Source organism: Peromyscus californicus, unplaced genomic scaffold (genome assembly GCF_007827085.1).
Source record: "Peromyscus californicus insignis strain IS unplaced genomic scaffold, ASM782708v3 Scaffold_11__1_contigs__length_118956290, whole genome shotgun sequence".
Lineage (NCBI taxonomy): Eukaryota > Metazoa > Chordata > Mammalia > Rodentia > Cricetidae > Peromyscus > Peromyscus californicus.
The window spans coordinates 4,055,115-4,068,614 of NW_026294402.1; the positions used below are offsets into that span (position 1 = coordinate 4,055,115).

General features: G+C 39.4%; 1 protein-coding gene across 2 annotated transcripts in view; it reads right to left on the reverse strand.

Moving 5' to 3' along the window:
* Nucleotides 1-13,500, reverse strand: part of Dync2h1 (dynein cytoplasmic 2 heavy chain 1) — a 260,746-nt gene that overhangs the window by 96,235 nt on the left and 151,011 nt on the right. For both annotated transcript variants that reach the window (XM_052751659.1, XM_052751655.1), the window contains 4 exons: nt 9,344-9,468; nt 5,446-5,608; nt 3,422-3,541; nt 2,807-2,941 (listed from right to left, as the gene is read on the reverse strand). In XM_052751659.1, coding sequence (XP_052607619.1) covers nt 2,807-2,941; nt 3,422-3,541; nt 5,446-5,608; nt 9,344-9,468 — 543 coding nt within the window. The remainder of the gene's footprint in view (nt 1-2,806; nt 2,942-3,421; nt 3,542-5,445; nt 5,609-9,343; nt 9,469-13,500) is intronic.

Sequence of the window (13,500 nt, forward strand, 5' to 3'; positions counted from 1 at the left end):
AGAAGAATTTCTGTAACTTAAGGTAATAGCATCTTCATTTATACACAGATGAGGACAAAATGTCTCCACTCACTCAGAGTGCTATGTGAAAGAACCCAGAATGGGTTCTGGTGGCATGAAGTCCAAGGCTAATGCACCAGCAGACCTGGTGTCTACTGAAGGCCCATTTCCTCCTCCCTGTGCCTTCCAGAGTTTAAAGCAAGCATGTCCTCTTTGCCCTCTTTCATACAGCACAGTAACTCTCCTCCTGACCCAGGAGACCTTCACTCCACAAAGGTGCCATCTCTTAATCCTACCTCATCAGAGATTAGGTATCTACATAGAATTTAGGAGTGAGGCTTTAACATTCATATTACAGCAAGATATCTGAAATATTTTTCTAACCTTTACATAGTAGAGTCACAAGTGGTTCATGGATTGGCCTTAGTCAAAACTAAAGAGTATTTGGCACAAGAAGAAAGAATGGAATAGTCAGCAAGTGGGGTCAGGTGATTTAGGTGACTTAGGTGATGCAAGAGCATGGTATGCCATCCTGCAAGGACACTTTAAACAAGGAGCAGAGGCAAGGAACATGACTGCTAGAGGTGTGCACTTCAGGACAGGGGCTGCCGTTCTGACAGAAGAGGACGTGGGAGAATCACAGGTTACATGGTTACAAGGTTCTCAATGCAGGTAGGTTCGCGTCTTTTCATCACAGTGCTGCATCCACAAATGTGGCTCTGGTGGGTCCCACCTACAGCCCATCAATGCTTGCTGCACAGAGAAGGCACAACACTCACAGTGCTGTGGGAACCCATCGAGCTTAGCTCTGCAATGACAGGGGGAATGACTGAACTAGAATCAGATCTCTGGTCTCACTCTGGTTTCAACAGAGCTCTCCTCCAAGCATCTACAGTAGTAACAGTAAGTGTCAAATGCGAACAAGAGTGGAAAAGCAGAAACGGAAGTCATCGAGGGGAACAGAAATGATGCAAGAACATCAACGTGCCCAATAACTCAAGAATGTCAGCAAGCAAAAGGTCAGGCTGCTGCCTGGAAACGCATGGCGATATTAACTCTGGTTGTCTGAGTTTCCAGCAAAGCTCAGTCGCACTGTGCAGAAAAGAAAATGATATATATTACATAGATGTGGGGTTGGCACTTCGCTAAAGGAATCATTAGAGCATAAGAAGGATTCCAAGCCATTTGTAAGACAGTGGTTCAGACCCTCACATTGACTGTGTCTACTCTGAACAGGGAAGAAAAATGTTTGAAAAGAAATAATGTATAACCCAATTAGTATATTTCTGTCCTAAGAAAAATTCTTCTGGACACAGTGACCCATCCTTGTCATCCTAGCACTCAGGAGGCTGAAAGGGGAAGATCACTGCAAGTCTGAAGCCAGCTGGGCTCAAGGCCAGTTAGGATTTGTAATGGCTATGTTGTCAGCTTGACTATCTGGAATGAACTACAATCCAGAAATGGAGGGCACACCTGTGAGAGATTATCTGCTTAGTTTGAAGTGGGTGAATCATCTTCCAGTTTGGGCCTTTGAGGTGGGAAAACATACACCTTTGATCTGAATCTTAAGGCTGGAAGACACACATCTTTAATCCAAATCTTGAGATGGGAAAAAATACCTTTAATGTGGGCCACACCTTCTGCTGGAAGTCTATATTAGGACATAGAAGAAGGAAGCTCTTGCTCTTTGCCTGCTTGCCCTCACCTTGCTAGCACATCCATTCCTTTACTGGCACTGGAGACTACCTCTTTGGGATTGCTACAGAAGACCAGTTGAGACTCCCATCATTTGGGACTGAGCAACTACTATGTTCTTGACTTTCTGTTCACAGCTAGCCACTGTTGGTTTTGATTTGACTGTACATGTTCTACCAAATGAACACAAATACTTAAGATTTATTGGAATGACTTACAGGCTACAGTCCTATAAATCATTCCAATAAAGCCCCTGTTTATATATGTAGAGAGAGATTCATTCCATAAGTTCTGTAACTCTAGAGAACCTTGCCTAATATAGACTATAATCTAAGACCCCCCTAAAAATACTAAAGAGAGGAAGGGAGGGAGGGAACAAGACAGACAGACAGACATCTAAGAATGGTGCCACCGTTTAGATTTATACTCTTCCCTGAGAGTCTGCATGTTAACATCTTACCTGAAGCCCATGGTGCTGTGGGACAGTGAAGGAAATTGTAAGAGATGGCCTTGGGGTCTGTTTATTGAATGGAGTGTCTTCAGAGGGCTGATTGTCGGACCCTGGTTCCTCCCACTCACCCCTTCCTCTCCCAGTCTCTCTGACACACATAGACAGAGGGGGAGAGTTTCACCAGATCTTCCTAACGTGATGTGCTGCCTTGCCACAGTTCCCAAAGCAACGAGTAACTGACCTTGAGCTCCAACCCCAAAACTATGAGCCCAAATGAACCTTCCATTACAAGTTGACTTCTCACAGGCGTTCACTAGAGTAACAGAATGCTGACAGACACAAATGGTAAAGATGTTTTCTCACACTCCTTTTCAAAACATTCACTTTCAACTTCATCTTAAAGCACATCGCTACTGTAAGTAACAATGTGGCATATGATGTAGACGCCACCAGGGTAGACAGAGCAGCTGACGTTACTCAGTGAGTAACATTGTTACTGCCTCCCTAAAATAGGAATCACACCCCAGGCTCTGGTATTTCTGAATGGCTTTCATTTTTGACAAAATCATTCCCCTGAAGATCTGACTGTACATGTTCTACCAAATTAACACAAATATTTAAGAAAAGCTGACATGAAATCACAGCAAAGGAGATAATTACTTGATCAAGGAAAATTTGGAGTTTGTAAGATTCTTTAAGTGAGTCTTGAATAAGAGCACTGCTTGCTTTTGTCTGATTCAAAGATTCAATCAAATCCTTATTTTCCAAAATATTGCCTTGAGATGTGGCAAGTGTCTGCAGAAGAAATAATAAAAGTTATTATAATATTAAGATAATCAATTAAAGGAAGCATATAACTATTAACTATTAATACAGTAAAAATATTTTTAAAAGAATTTTCATATTACTTAGCCTTCCTATATCAAATAACTGCATGTTTTATATTTATTAACATAATAACCAAAAGTAAATATGTTTATATAGTCAGTCATAATTTCATGCTAATTATACTGCCATTTGAAATTCCAATGAATAATAAAACAATGCAATAAAAAGAAATTATTAGCTTAGAACAATTTATCATAATTATAACTCCTTCAGATTTTTATTCTGAGAGAGATCCTTGTTTTCTATTAGAATTGTGAATTTGAGATACTAGTATGACTTTGGAAAAATCCCAAGCATTTTGAAGATACCCCTTGTGTGTCATAGATACTTGTGGTTTGTATTTGATGAAAACGCAGCAATATGAAAACCGCTCTGAAAGCTCATCACCTCTAACAGAGACTCCTCAAGTCTTGCTAGCTGTATTTTCTTGTCTTCTTCCTGCTGCAACAGTTTTGTTTTCTGTTCTTCTAGATCAGGCTTTTCATGCTGAATGGTTAAAGCTAAAAGCTTAAAAAAGAAAAACAAGAGAAGTAATTCCAGCAATGAAGTTCAAAACACAGAAAAACTTCTGAGTAGGCCTTGGAAATGAGTAAGCACCCAGGTAATGTGATAAATGTGACATCATTTGATTCTTTCTAATTGAGTACAAGGCACTTCCACATCTGTGCCTGACAAGAAACAGAAGACTGATGAAGAAAGCAATCATTGCAACGTCAAATGTGTAAAAATCACAGTATTTGTGAAGTATTAAATTTTCATTCTAAAGTTAGATTAAACTATAAAAACTATGCAACTCGTATTAGCTACTAATAAACATTTACTTAAGATATAAGACATATTAAAATACTTCATTTTGGGGGCCAGTGAGATGGTTTACTGGGTGAAGGACCTGCCACCAAGTCTAAAGACCTGAGTCTGATCCTCATAATCTATATGGTGAAATGACTTCCAGTTGTCCTCTGACCCTTACACACATCAGGGACCATGCATACCCATACACACACACACACACACACACACACACACACACACACACACACACATATAAATGTAATTCAAAAATTAAATATTATATCATCAAAACAACATTGAAATAACATTTCACACCCACTAAGATTATTACAATTAAAACAACAAACAGCAAAACACATTTTGCTCAAAAATGTCATAGGAATATCTAATACTTTATATTCTAATTTAAAAATAAAGCAATTTTTAAAACAATTCAATGAAAATAAAAATAGTACCAATGTTTTTTTAAAAAAGAACCTTTCTCTACTGTTGTTAGGGGGTCAAACAGGACGCCACATTGGAAAGGTTTTCAACAGGAACTGTCTGTAACTTGCACTCTTATCATAGGAAGACCTACACTCTGCTCCTCACACCAACTCCTAAGGTGAGTCTGCAGATCAAGGAAGCAATGCTGTCGATAAATTCTGAGTGACTGTTCAAGTACTGATATGTAAGAATTATAATGCAAATTCTGTAATTCATAAATAAATGCTCAGGAAACCTCATGGTATAAGCAAAGAATATTTTGAAGAAGCAGCTTTTAAATTTCAATAAAGTAAAAATTACACAGATGCACATGCTGTCTTAAGAGCAAAAGGAGATAAATACTGTTAAGTGAGTAAAAAGAAGAGATGGCACTCAAAACCAACACATATTTCTTTCCAGAGGAAAAGCTAAAACGATACAAATAAAAGTATATAAATTTAAAAATCATTTTTAATCTCAAACATTAATTCCAAACTGTAACAAACCAGATACAGATAAATGAGCTCAATGACACACTGTTCCAGTGGTTAACACTGGTCAAGGTGAATTTGAAAGAGTTTGCAGGGGAAAAGAGAAGAGGAAAATGATACAATCATAATCTCAAAAACTAACTAAAAAATCCTTTTCAAAAAATCCTGGCTCAGGAATCAGAACCCCTTGCCCACATGAACACATCAAATAACTGCAGTTTTCAGCTTTCTTAATTGGAATTTTATTTATTTATCTACTTATGTTTTGATTTTTCGAGACAGGGTCTCTCTTTGTAGCCTTGGCTGTCCTGAACTCTCTGTAGACCAGGCTAACCTCGAACTCACAGAGATCCACAGATTAAAGGCATGCGCTGCCACTCACTGCCCAGCCCTTAATTTGAATTTTAAAAACTGGTCTTATCTCTATGAACTATCTGTCTCACAAATTTTACCAAATGTAACAGAAATAGACTGTAAAATGAACTATATTAGAGGAACAAAAATATGAAGTTAGTATCAAAAGCACAAATCTAATAAAGGATCTGTATGCTTTACTTCCAAGCATATTTTCCAAATCCTGAATTTAATCCTAACTATCTTAACAAACTCATTCATAGCAAACACGGCTCTGTAAGTGTCCACTGGCGTGTCCTGCCCACACACCTGCCCTCGAAGTCCACTTCTGGTCGTGGTAAAGTTCACCTCAGTCACGATGGATGCAGCATCCGGTGGGATGAAGGGATTCGGATTTCTTGTTGACAAGAAAAGGCGGAAATCTTCATTATAGTCAATGATTTTGTCACCTATTTGTACTACATAACGCGGGTCCTATCAAAAACACACATATAAACACACAATTAGCTGGCTTGAATCTTCTGTACATTTCTATGTGAGTTTTTAGAAACTGTTTTCAAGCATTTCTGCATACAGACTTTTAAAAAAACTATAGGGCAGTGAGTTTCCTTGACTTTGAAAAACAACCATGACAAATCCACTAACATTAAAAACTACATTTTACTGAAAAACAGGCATTATGTTTAAACACTTTAACCACACATACACATGACACATGGTCTTTCCTTTGGAGATTTCACTATCCCCTTCAAACAGTGTCTGCAGGCTCTGACCCAGAGAGAACAGATTTCTAATACAGTGCGAAAGACATCAAAATTGGACTGGTCAAGAAACTGCTAAATGCTCAAATAGCATTTACATAGGTCAGATAACATTAAGATGATCCTGGCATACAGAAGTAACAATGGGATACCTACTTATAATGGGTATAGTTTTAATATTAACTGTATGTCTCATATTCCAATTTTTTCTGAAATAGTTGTTTGTAGATGTCAAACCTAGAGACTCTTAATCATGTATTATTCCCAATTTCTAAATTATTTAGTTAAAAGGTATTTACTGTATTACTACTTTAGATATAAAATAAAAATCTATGAATATAAAAATTTGAGTAGTAACAAAGATATCCATTATCTACCTATCCACAAAATAAAAAGATGATATGGAGACAGTGGGAAGGAGGATTTGAAAACTATACTAAAGACAACATCCAAAATGTATAAAGAATTATAAATAGCAGAAAAGCAAATAACCTTTTAAAAATGGAATAGGGCCTGAATAACACTTCTCCAAAGACATTAAAATGGCCAACAAAGAATGAAATATGCTCAGCATTACTAATCATTAGGCAAATGCAAATGGAATCTACCATAGGCTTCACCTCTGTGTGGATGACTGCTATAGGAAAGGCAAAGCACAAAAAGAACCAGTTGCTGAATGAACACTGATGTCCTGCTACAAAAAGCCTTACAGAAGTTTCTAAAGAAATTAAAACTAGAACTCTACAGTGGCGAGGAATCCCTCTCCTAGGTATATACCCACAAACAAAACCACCATGTGATGGTTTGACTCTGAAATGTCTAAAACTGGCTCACATGTGAAAATGTTGATTATCAGTTGCTGGGCCTTAGGGAAGTGATTAAATAAAAAGTTCTGATGTAATCAGTGGATTTATCCATGGATGGGTTCCTGACTTGGAAGCTTTAATGGAAGGCAGGAACTAAAAGGTGGAAACTATTTAGAGGAAGTGGGTCACTGGGACATACATGCCCTGAAGGACCTATCTTTTACTTGGGTATTACAAAAAGCTGATTAGGACACACCATCTCAAAACACTATCTGCACCCTCAAATGTTCACTACAACATTACTTATTATAGCCAAGATGGAGAAACATGGAAGAGTCCATCAGTACGAAAATATAGTATATAAACATAATGGATTGCTATCTGGTCACAGTGAAGGATATACTGCTATTTGCTACTAAATGAATGAACCTAGAGGGCATTAAATAAAGAAAATGAGCCAGACAAAACATGAAAATTATTGTGCAAACTCACCTATGGTGAGATGTAACTAAAAGCACACAAAATAGTAGATATGTGAGATGAGTAAGTTTGAAAAGCCAATGTAGAACATTCTAGAAGGCCAATTTAGAACGTAAGGATTATAATGAGTACAATAGTATCATATTTGAAATTCTGAAGTCGTTTAGCTGCTTTTGCCACATGAAAAAGATTAACTGTATAAAAGGATAGATATGTTAACTTGTCCTTTTAGCATCCATACCTTAAAATGTCATGCTATTAATCACATTTAAACATTCACAGTAAGATTTGCTTTAAAAATGTACGTAACTTAAAAAGAACAGAGGTGGATGCCATGTAAACAGCAGTGTGACAGCTGATCTTCACTGCCAATTCAATTGACAGATTTCCTAGAAAAACAATAAAGCAGACCTAGGCAACTGAGAAGGGGATTCCCAGAGAAGACAGACCATGAGGGTACCAATGGGATCAATGGTTTAGTTTAGTCTAATGGTGAATTAAACTGTGTAAGTAGTACTAGAGGTGGGGAAACTGGAAAGCGGGATCATGGTAAAGGAAATAGGTCATGTGATTATGTCACTGCGGAATCTATCTGTTCTAGTTACTACTCTCTGCTTCCTGAACACATCACTGTTACTACTCTGCTTCCTGAACACATCACTGTTACTACTCTCTGCTTCCTGAACACATCACTGTTACTACTCTGCTTCCTGAACACATCACTGTTACTACTCTGCTTCCTGAACACATCACTGTTACTACTCTCTGCTTCCTGAACACATCACTGTTACTACTCTCTGCTTCCTGAACACATCACTGTTACTACTCTCTGCTTCCTGAACACATCACTGTTACTACTCTGCTTCCTGAACACATCACTGTTACTACTCTGCTTCCTGAACACATCACTGTTACTACTCTGCTCCAGCATCTCTTCCAGGATACAATGCCTCAATGTAAACCTAGGAACAATGCTGCCAACCAAGGTAGACTGAAGCCTCTAAAACCATGAGTCAAAATAAATCTTGTATTCCTTGAGTTGATTTTTTGCAGGTAAGTGTCATAGCAATGGCAACACTGACTTAACACAACTAGTTCATAAAGCTATAGAATAGCACCGTAGGATCAGACTGTCAAATCTGAGAGACTTCTAGATTTACAGAACATTTCATGACAAAAATTCAAGATACTTAAAACAAACAAACAAAAATGACAGAACGAAAACAAAAAGAAACAAATTCAAAACTGACTTTCTGATATTTTACTTGACAAGAATGAGCAAACTAATGTTTCTAAAGTGATAAAGAATAACACAACAAATATGACATAATTGATCTTCAAAAAATTAAACCAACAAAGAGCAAAATTTGCACAAATTTCAAAGATACTTATGAAAATTAACCAAATGCCATGCATACAGAATTATCTGACATGGTAAAACCCCAAAATGTTTCAGAGTAAGTTGTTACATAACCTTTCCTGAGGCAAAGAGATGATTCAATCTAAATCCAGAATGATGAGCCAAGAGTTTACCAGTAATTTACGGGAATATGGGAAATTCAAAAGCATCTACACTATCCTCTGAATAAAGCAGGAGCAACTCAACAATTGGGAGTCCCAGGGCTGACTCACTGTCAGCTATGCCCAGAGAAGTCACATGTTTATCTCATAAAGTGTCAGGGCATGGAAAGACCTCATGAGTATTTCCTAAAAGCCATATGAGGTATCCATGAAGAAGCACAAACATCTTCGGAATGGCCTACTTGCAAAAACAGTCTATAAGCAGCATCTGGGACCATGGGCTTCAGGAAATTTCTCAGTTCTTAGAACTTACAAGTGTGGCTATCTGTGCTCAAACTGTTTGCGAATGTTAAAGCTATGCTAAACACCTGCTTCCTTTTTTACTATGAGCAGGAAGTACATGTTTACGTAGCTACCCTGAGTGAAAATTCCTGAGTCTGATGAGAGAGAACAACAATTACATACACTGTCACAACTTGCAAGGACAACAGATGATCACATGTGTGCTTTGCCCCCCAAACTCCACACTGTGTTGCTGGGACAATTAAGCATGTCTTACATGGATGGCTCCACCAGAAGAGACTCTTGTAAGTTTGTGCCTGGTTTTAAAAACTGGTACTCAAGAAATTCAAACATTTACCTTGAGCAACCAGATCTCGTCTCAACAGTGGATAAAGAACAGGCTCCACCCCATCCATCTCTTGTATAATGAGGGTTTTCCCAAAACGCACTGCCAATTCGAGAGCTGTGATAAAGTTACTGTCCTGTGGAAATAAAGAAAAGCATATACTAGCTCCTTATCCCCATGCTTACAAAGATCCTTATAAACAATGAACATACTAACACAAACTATTTGAAGTTTTGAAAGTCTATCATCTATAGCACTAATCAAAATTATCCATGGTTGTTTTCTAGTTATAAAATATCTAGTAATAAATCATTTTAGTTTAATAAATTACCTCAAAATTTTCATAATTTAAATAATTTAAGTAGACACAGAAGAAAAATATGGCTTAAAAATTACCGTAACAAAAAAATCCAAATAACATAAGCTCTTCCTTCCTTCCCTATTGAATTCTAAGTGTCTAATATAGTACTATTAATTATAAACATAATTAGGAGAACAGATCTCTAGAGCATTCTCATCCTGCACACCTGGAAGCAACTGTGTACCAACTGAACATCAAGTCTTCATGTCTGCCACTAGGAACCAAGGCCCCTCCATCTTGTAAGCCTCTCCATTTCACAACAGGCCTTAGGTTTCGAGTTCTCAGTATTGCTGACATAAGTTCCAGGAACCAGAAAAAACAAAGTCAGGATGTCAGGAACAGCCATCTGGCCATCTGGTAGCAACTGATTAACCACAGAATGCCCCAACCCGACACAGCTTAGGACTGGGTTTAACAAATAACCGGGGTTAAACTGAACATGAGATAACAGCAGAATTCAGGAAAGTCCCTAAGCACGAGCCAATCAGGACTGTACCCTACTGAACCCCCTAATGTGGCAACCTTGTGGTTTGCCTTTAGAAACCATGCATGCTCGGGGAGGGGCACCTCCTCTGGCCTCCTCTGCGTCAGTGTGGTGTGCTTGAAGAGATCCACGCTGTGGCTTGAACTGCTCCAATAAACCTTGCTTTTGCATTTCGGTGAGTTTGTGTCTCTGGTAGTCTCTTTGGGGGTCTCTTAACTTGGGCACAACATTTGAGGGCTACTCTGGGATCCCCAGAATACCCCAGAGACTCTGGACTTTGAAGGTTTACATTGGGTGAGTCTGTCTGTCTGTCTTGCCTGTTTGTTGTTGCTGTTTTCTGTTTCTCCTTTCGATTTCTGACTGCTGCCAGCAGCTGTCTGTTTTTGAGAGGTTCCACTATGGCAGACGCACCATAAAAGCAAACCTGGAGCAGTCAGGAGATGTCCCCTCTCCTTGTTTGGGCAGGGGGTCTCGAGTCTGAGGCCACTTTGTCAGGGACTCACAAGGGTCCCATCTGTGTATCTGAGAACTCTCTTGTCCCCGTCCCATCCGTACGGTCTTTGGCATAATCGAGGCTCCCTTTCCAGATGCCCGTCTGCCTGGACCATCTGTCAGGCACAGAACTCTGTTAAGGACCCTTGTTCTTCCTTTCTGTCTGACTGTCTTGTTCGTCAGTGTGATTTGTTATATTTCTGCTCATCTCTCATTTGCTAACATACAAGGACAAGCCATGGGAAATATTCCTTCTTCCCCTCTAGACCTGACCCTGGTGAAATCGAGGGATGTGAAGGAGACTGCTTACAATAACAGTGTCAATGTTAAGAAAAATAAATGGATTACTTTTTGTTCCTCAGAATGACCCACCTTCAACGTCGGCTAGCAACAGGAGGGGACTTTTGACTCTGGTACCAGGTCAAGGAAATCGTGTTCAGACCCCAGACAGGACACCCAGACTAGATCCCTTACATAGTGACTTGAAGAGGGCTTACTGATAGGACTGGGGGACCCCTCCCCTGGGTCAAGCCCTTTCTGCTCCTGCCACCTGTTAACCCCTGCTTGAATCATCCACTCACTCACAGGTACTCCCTGTAAAAGCCAAGAAGGACACAAAGTCACCGATCCTCCAGGGGGCGACAGAAGAATCCAAACTCTTTCCTCCCCCATACTCTTCCCCAAACAGTTAACATCAGCAACACTGTGCAGGATGTGAAGACACTAAACAGATGCTGCACTGTGGGTCTCAGTTCTCCACAGACAAGGAACTCCTCCCGCTGCACCTCCTCACACAACCCCACTGTGAGTTCGTGTCTCTGGTGGTCTCTTGGGGTGGGGTGGGGGGGCGTCTTGCAACTTAGGCACAACACCATAATACAAAACTTCCCATCAAGTTTCTACCACACTTACAAGTTGCTACAAAAATAAAATTCCAACCTCTACCTGCAATAAATGGCCACGTATTCAAAAGAACTACTTCTCTGTGTTTCAAGTTTAAAAAAAAAAAGATGAAAAACTTCTATAAATTTGTGTTTGTAAGAAAGGATTACTATTATGAGAGGACTATTAGGTAAGATTTTGTAATCAATCAAGAACTTTTAGGCTTTCTGTCTAGCAAAAGGGGTGTTTTAAACACTATTCCAGGCCTCCAAGTGGGAGGAAAAGAGATGTAATATTTCATAAAGGAAAGCAAAATAGCATGACTCACTGCCCACAAGTCAGTCAACAGCAGACCATATGTACAACAGGACCCCACAAGATGACCACAGAGCTAAAATTCTCCACTGACCAGTGATACCATGGGTGTCACAGCATAAGAGCACAGTGCACAAACTGTGGTGGCTCTGGATAAGTCAATCTGATTGCTTACTGTAAGTTACAGCTGCCTGTAAATACAGCACACTGACAGTGTGCAGTCCTGATGCTTGAGTATACACCTGGCTGTATTTTATCAATATTTATAAATGTATTCCTTCTATTTATTTAAAAAAACAAAGCTAACTACAAGCTGGGCATGCCTGGAAGTGTCCTGGACTGTCACATCCAGACATGCACTGCCTCACCCACGATGCCCTCCAGTCTGCTGGTTCCTGCCTGTACACACCCTGCTTTTATATATTTATTAATGTTTATCTTTTTTTTCTGTACCCATTCCTTGTTTAGATGAGTTAAATAACACCATGCCCTGCTATCCCTGGTACAGTGTTTGGTACAACAACCTGCTGCACAGACCTGTGGCCTGGAAGCCAGAGGTTGTAGTGTGCAGCCAAGTGTACAGTAGGTCACAATGTCAGATGCAGAGATGTATTCAATGTTCACACTGGAGAACTGCCCAAGAATGCATTTCTCAAAACATATCCCAACTGGTACATAACAAATGGCTATATATTATACATCACCTAATTTTCAGTTATTCTTACCATATACAAATGAGATTGAAACCTCTATAGGGAACGTTAAATTTAGAGGAAAATTTTCAAATACCTTAAGAATATATATAAAAACTAATCAAATGTTAATCCTTACAAACTTTGATTAAGACAACAGTAATTTCCTTAATAAGGTAAATTGGACAGTGAGGGGTTACTGCCAAAGCACTACAACTACAGCTCACTGGCCAAGCATCATCTCTTAGTGTAGCATGAGTCTTAAAAGTTCTTATTAATAAAATCAAACCCGAGGCCAGTTATTGGGGTCAATGCTGGTAGATCAGAGAGACAGAACAAGCCACAGCTACCTCACCTTGCCAGTTCCTCAGCTGGTCCTGTTTCCTCAGACTGGATGCCTCTGAGTCCTCATCCAGAATGGGTCTCAGCTGAACTGCTTCTCAAAAGCCTGAAGCTTAACCAGCTAAAAGCTTCTAGTTTCTGGTCTTCACACCTTATATATCTTTCTGTTTTTGCCATCACTCCCTGGGATTAAAGGCGTGAGTCACCATGTTTGGCTGTATCCTTGAACACATGGATTTCTGCCTCTGGAATGCTAGGATTAAAGACGTGTGCTACCACTGCCTAACCTCTATGTTTAATATTGTGGCTTTTCTGTTCTCTGACCCCAGATAAGTTTATTAGGATACACAATATTTTGGGGAACACAATACTACCACATCTTAGGGCATGTTAAAACCCCTAGTGAGTACAGGATAGAAAAGGAGAGGCATATAAGACCAGGAGGCTTTTTTTCCTCTCCACACTAAGCTTACATCTACAATTCCATAATGCCCTGTATTTGTCATTAATCGTGGCACAGTGTAGAGGTCTGTCTCCTTAACCTCCTCCTCAAAGAGGAAGAGCTGTGTCCACTCACTGTTAAAACTCCTGGGGCTCAGA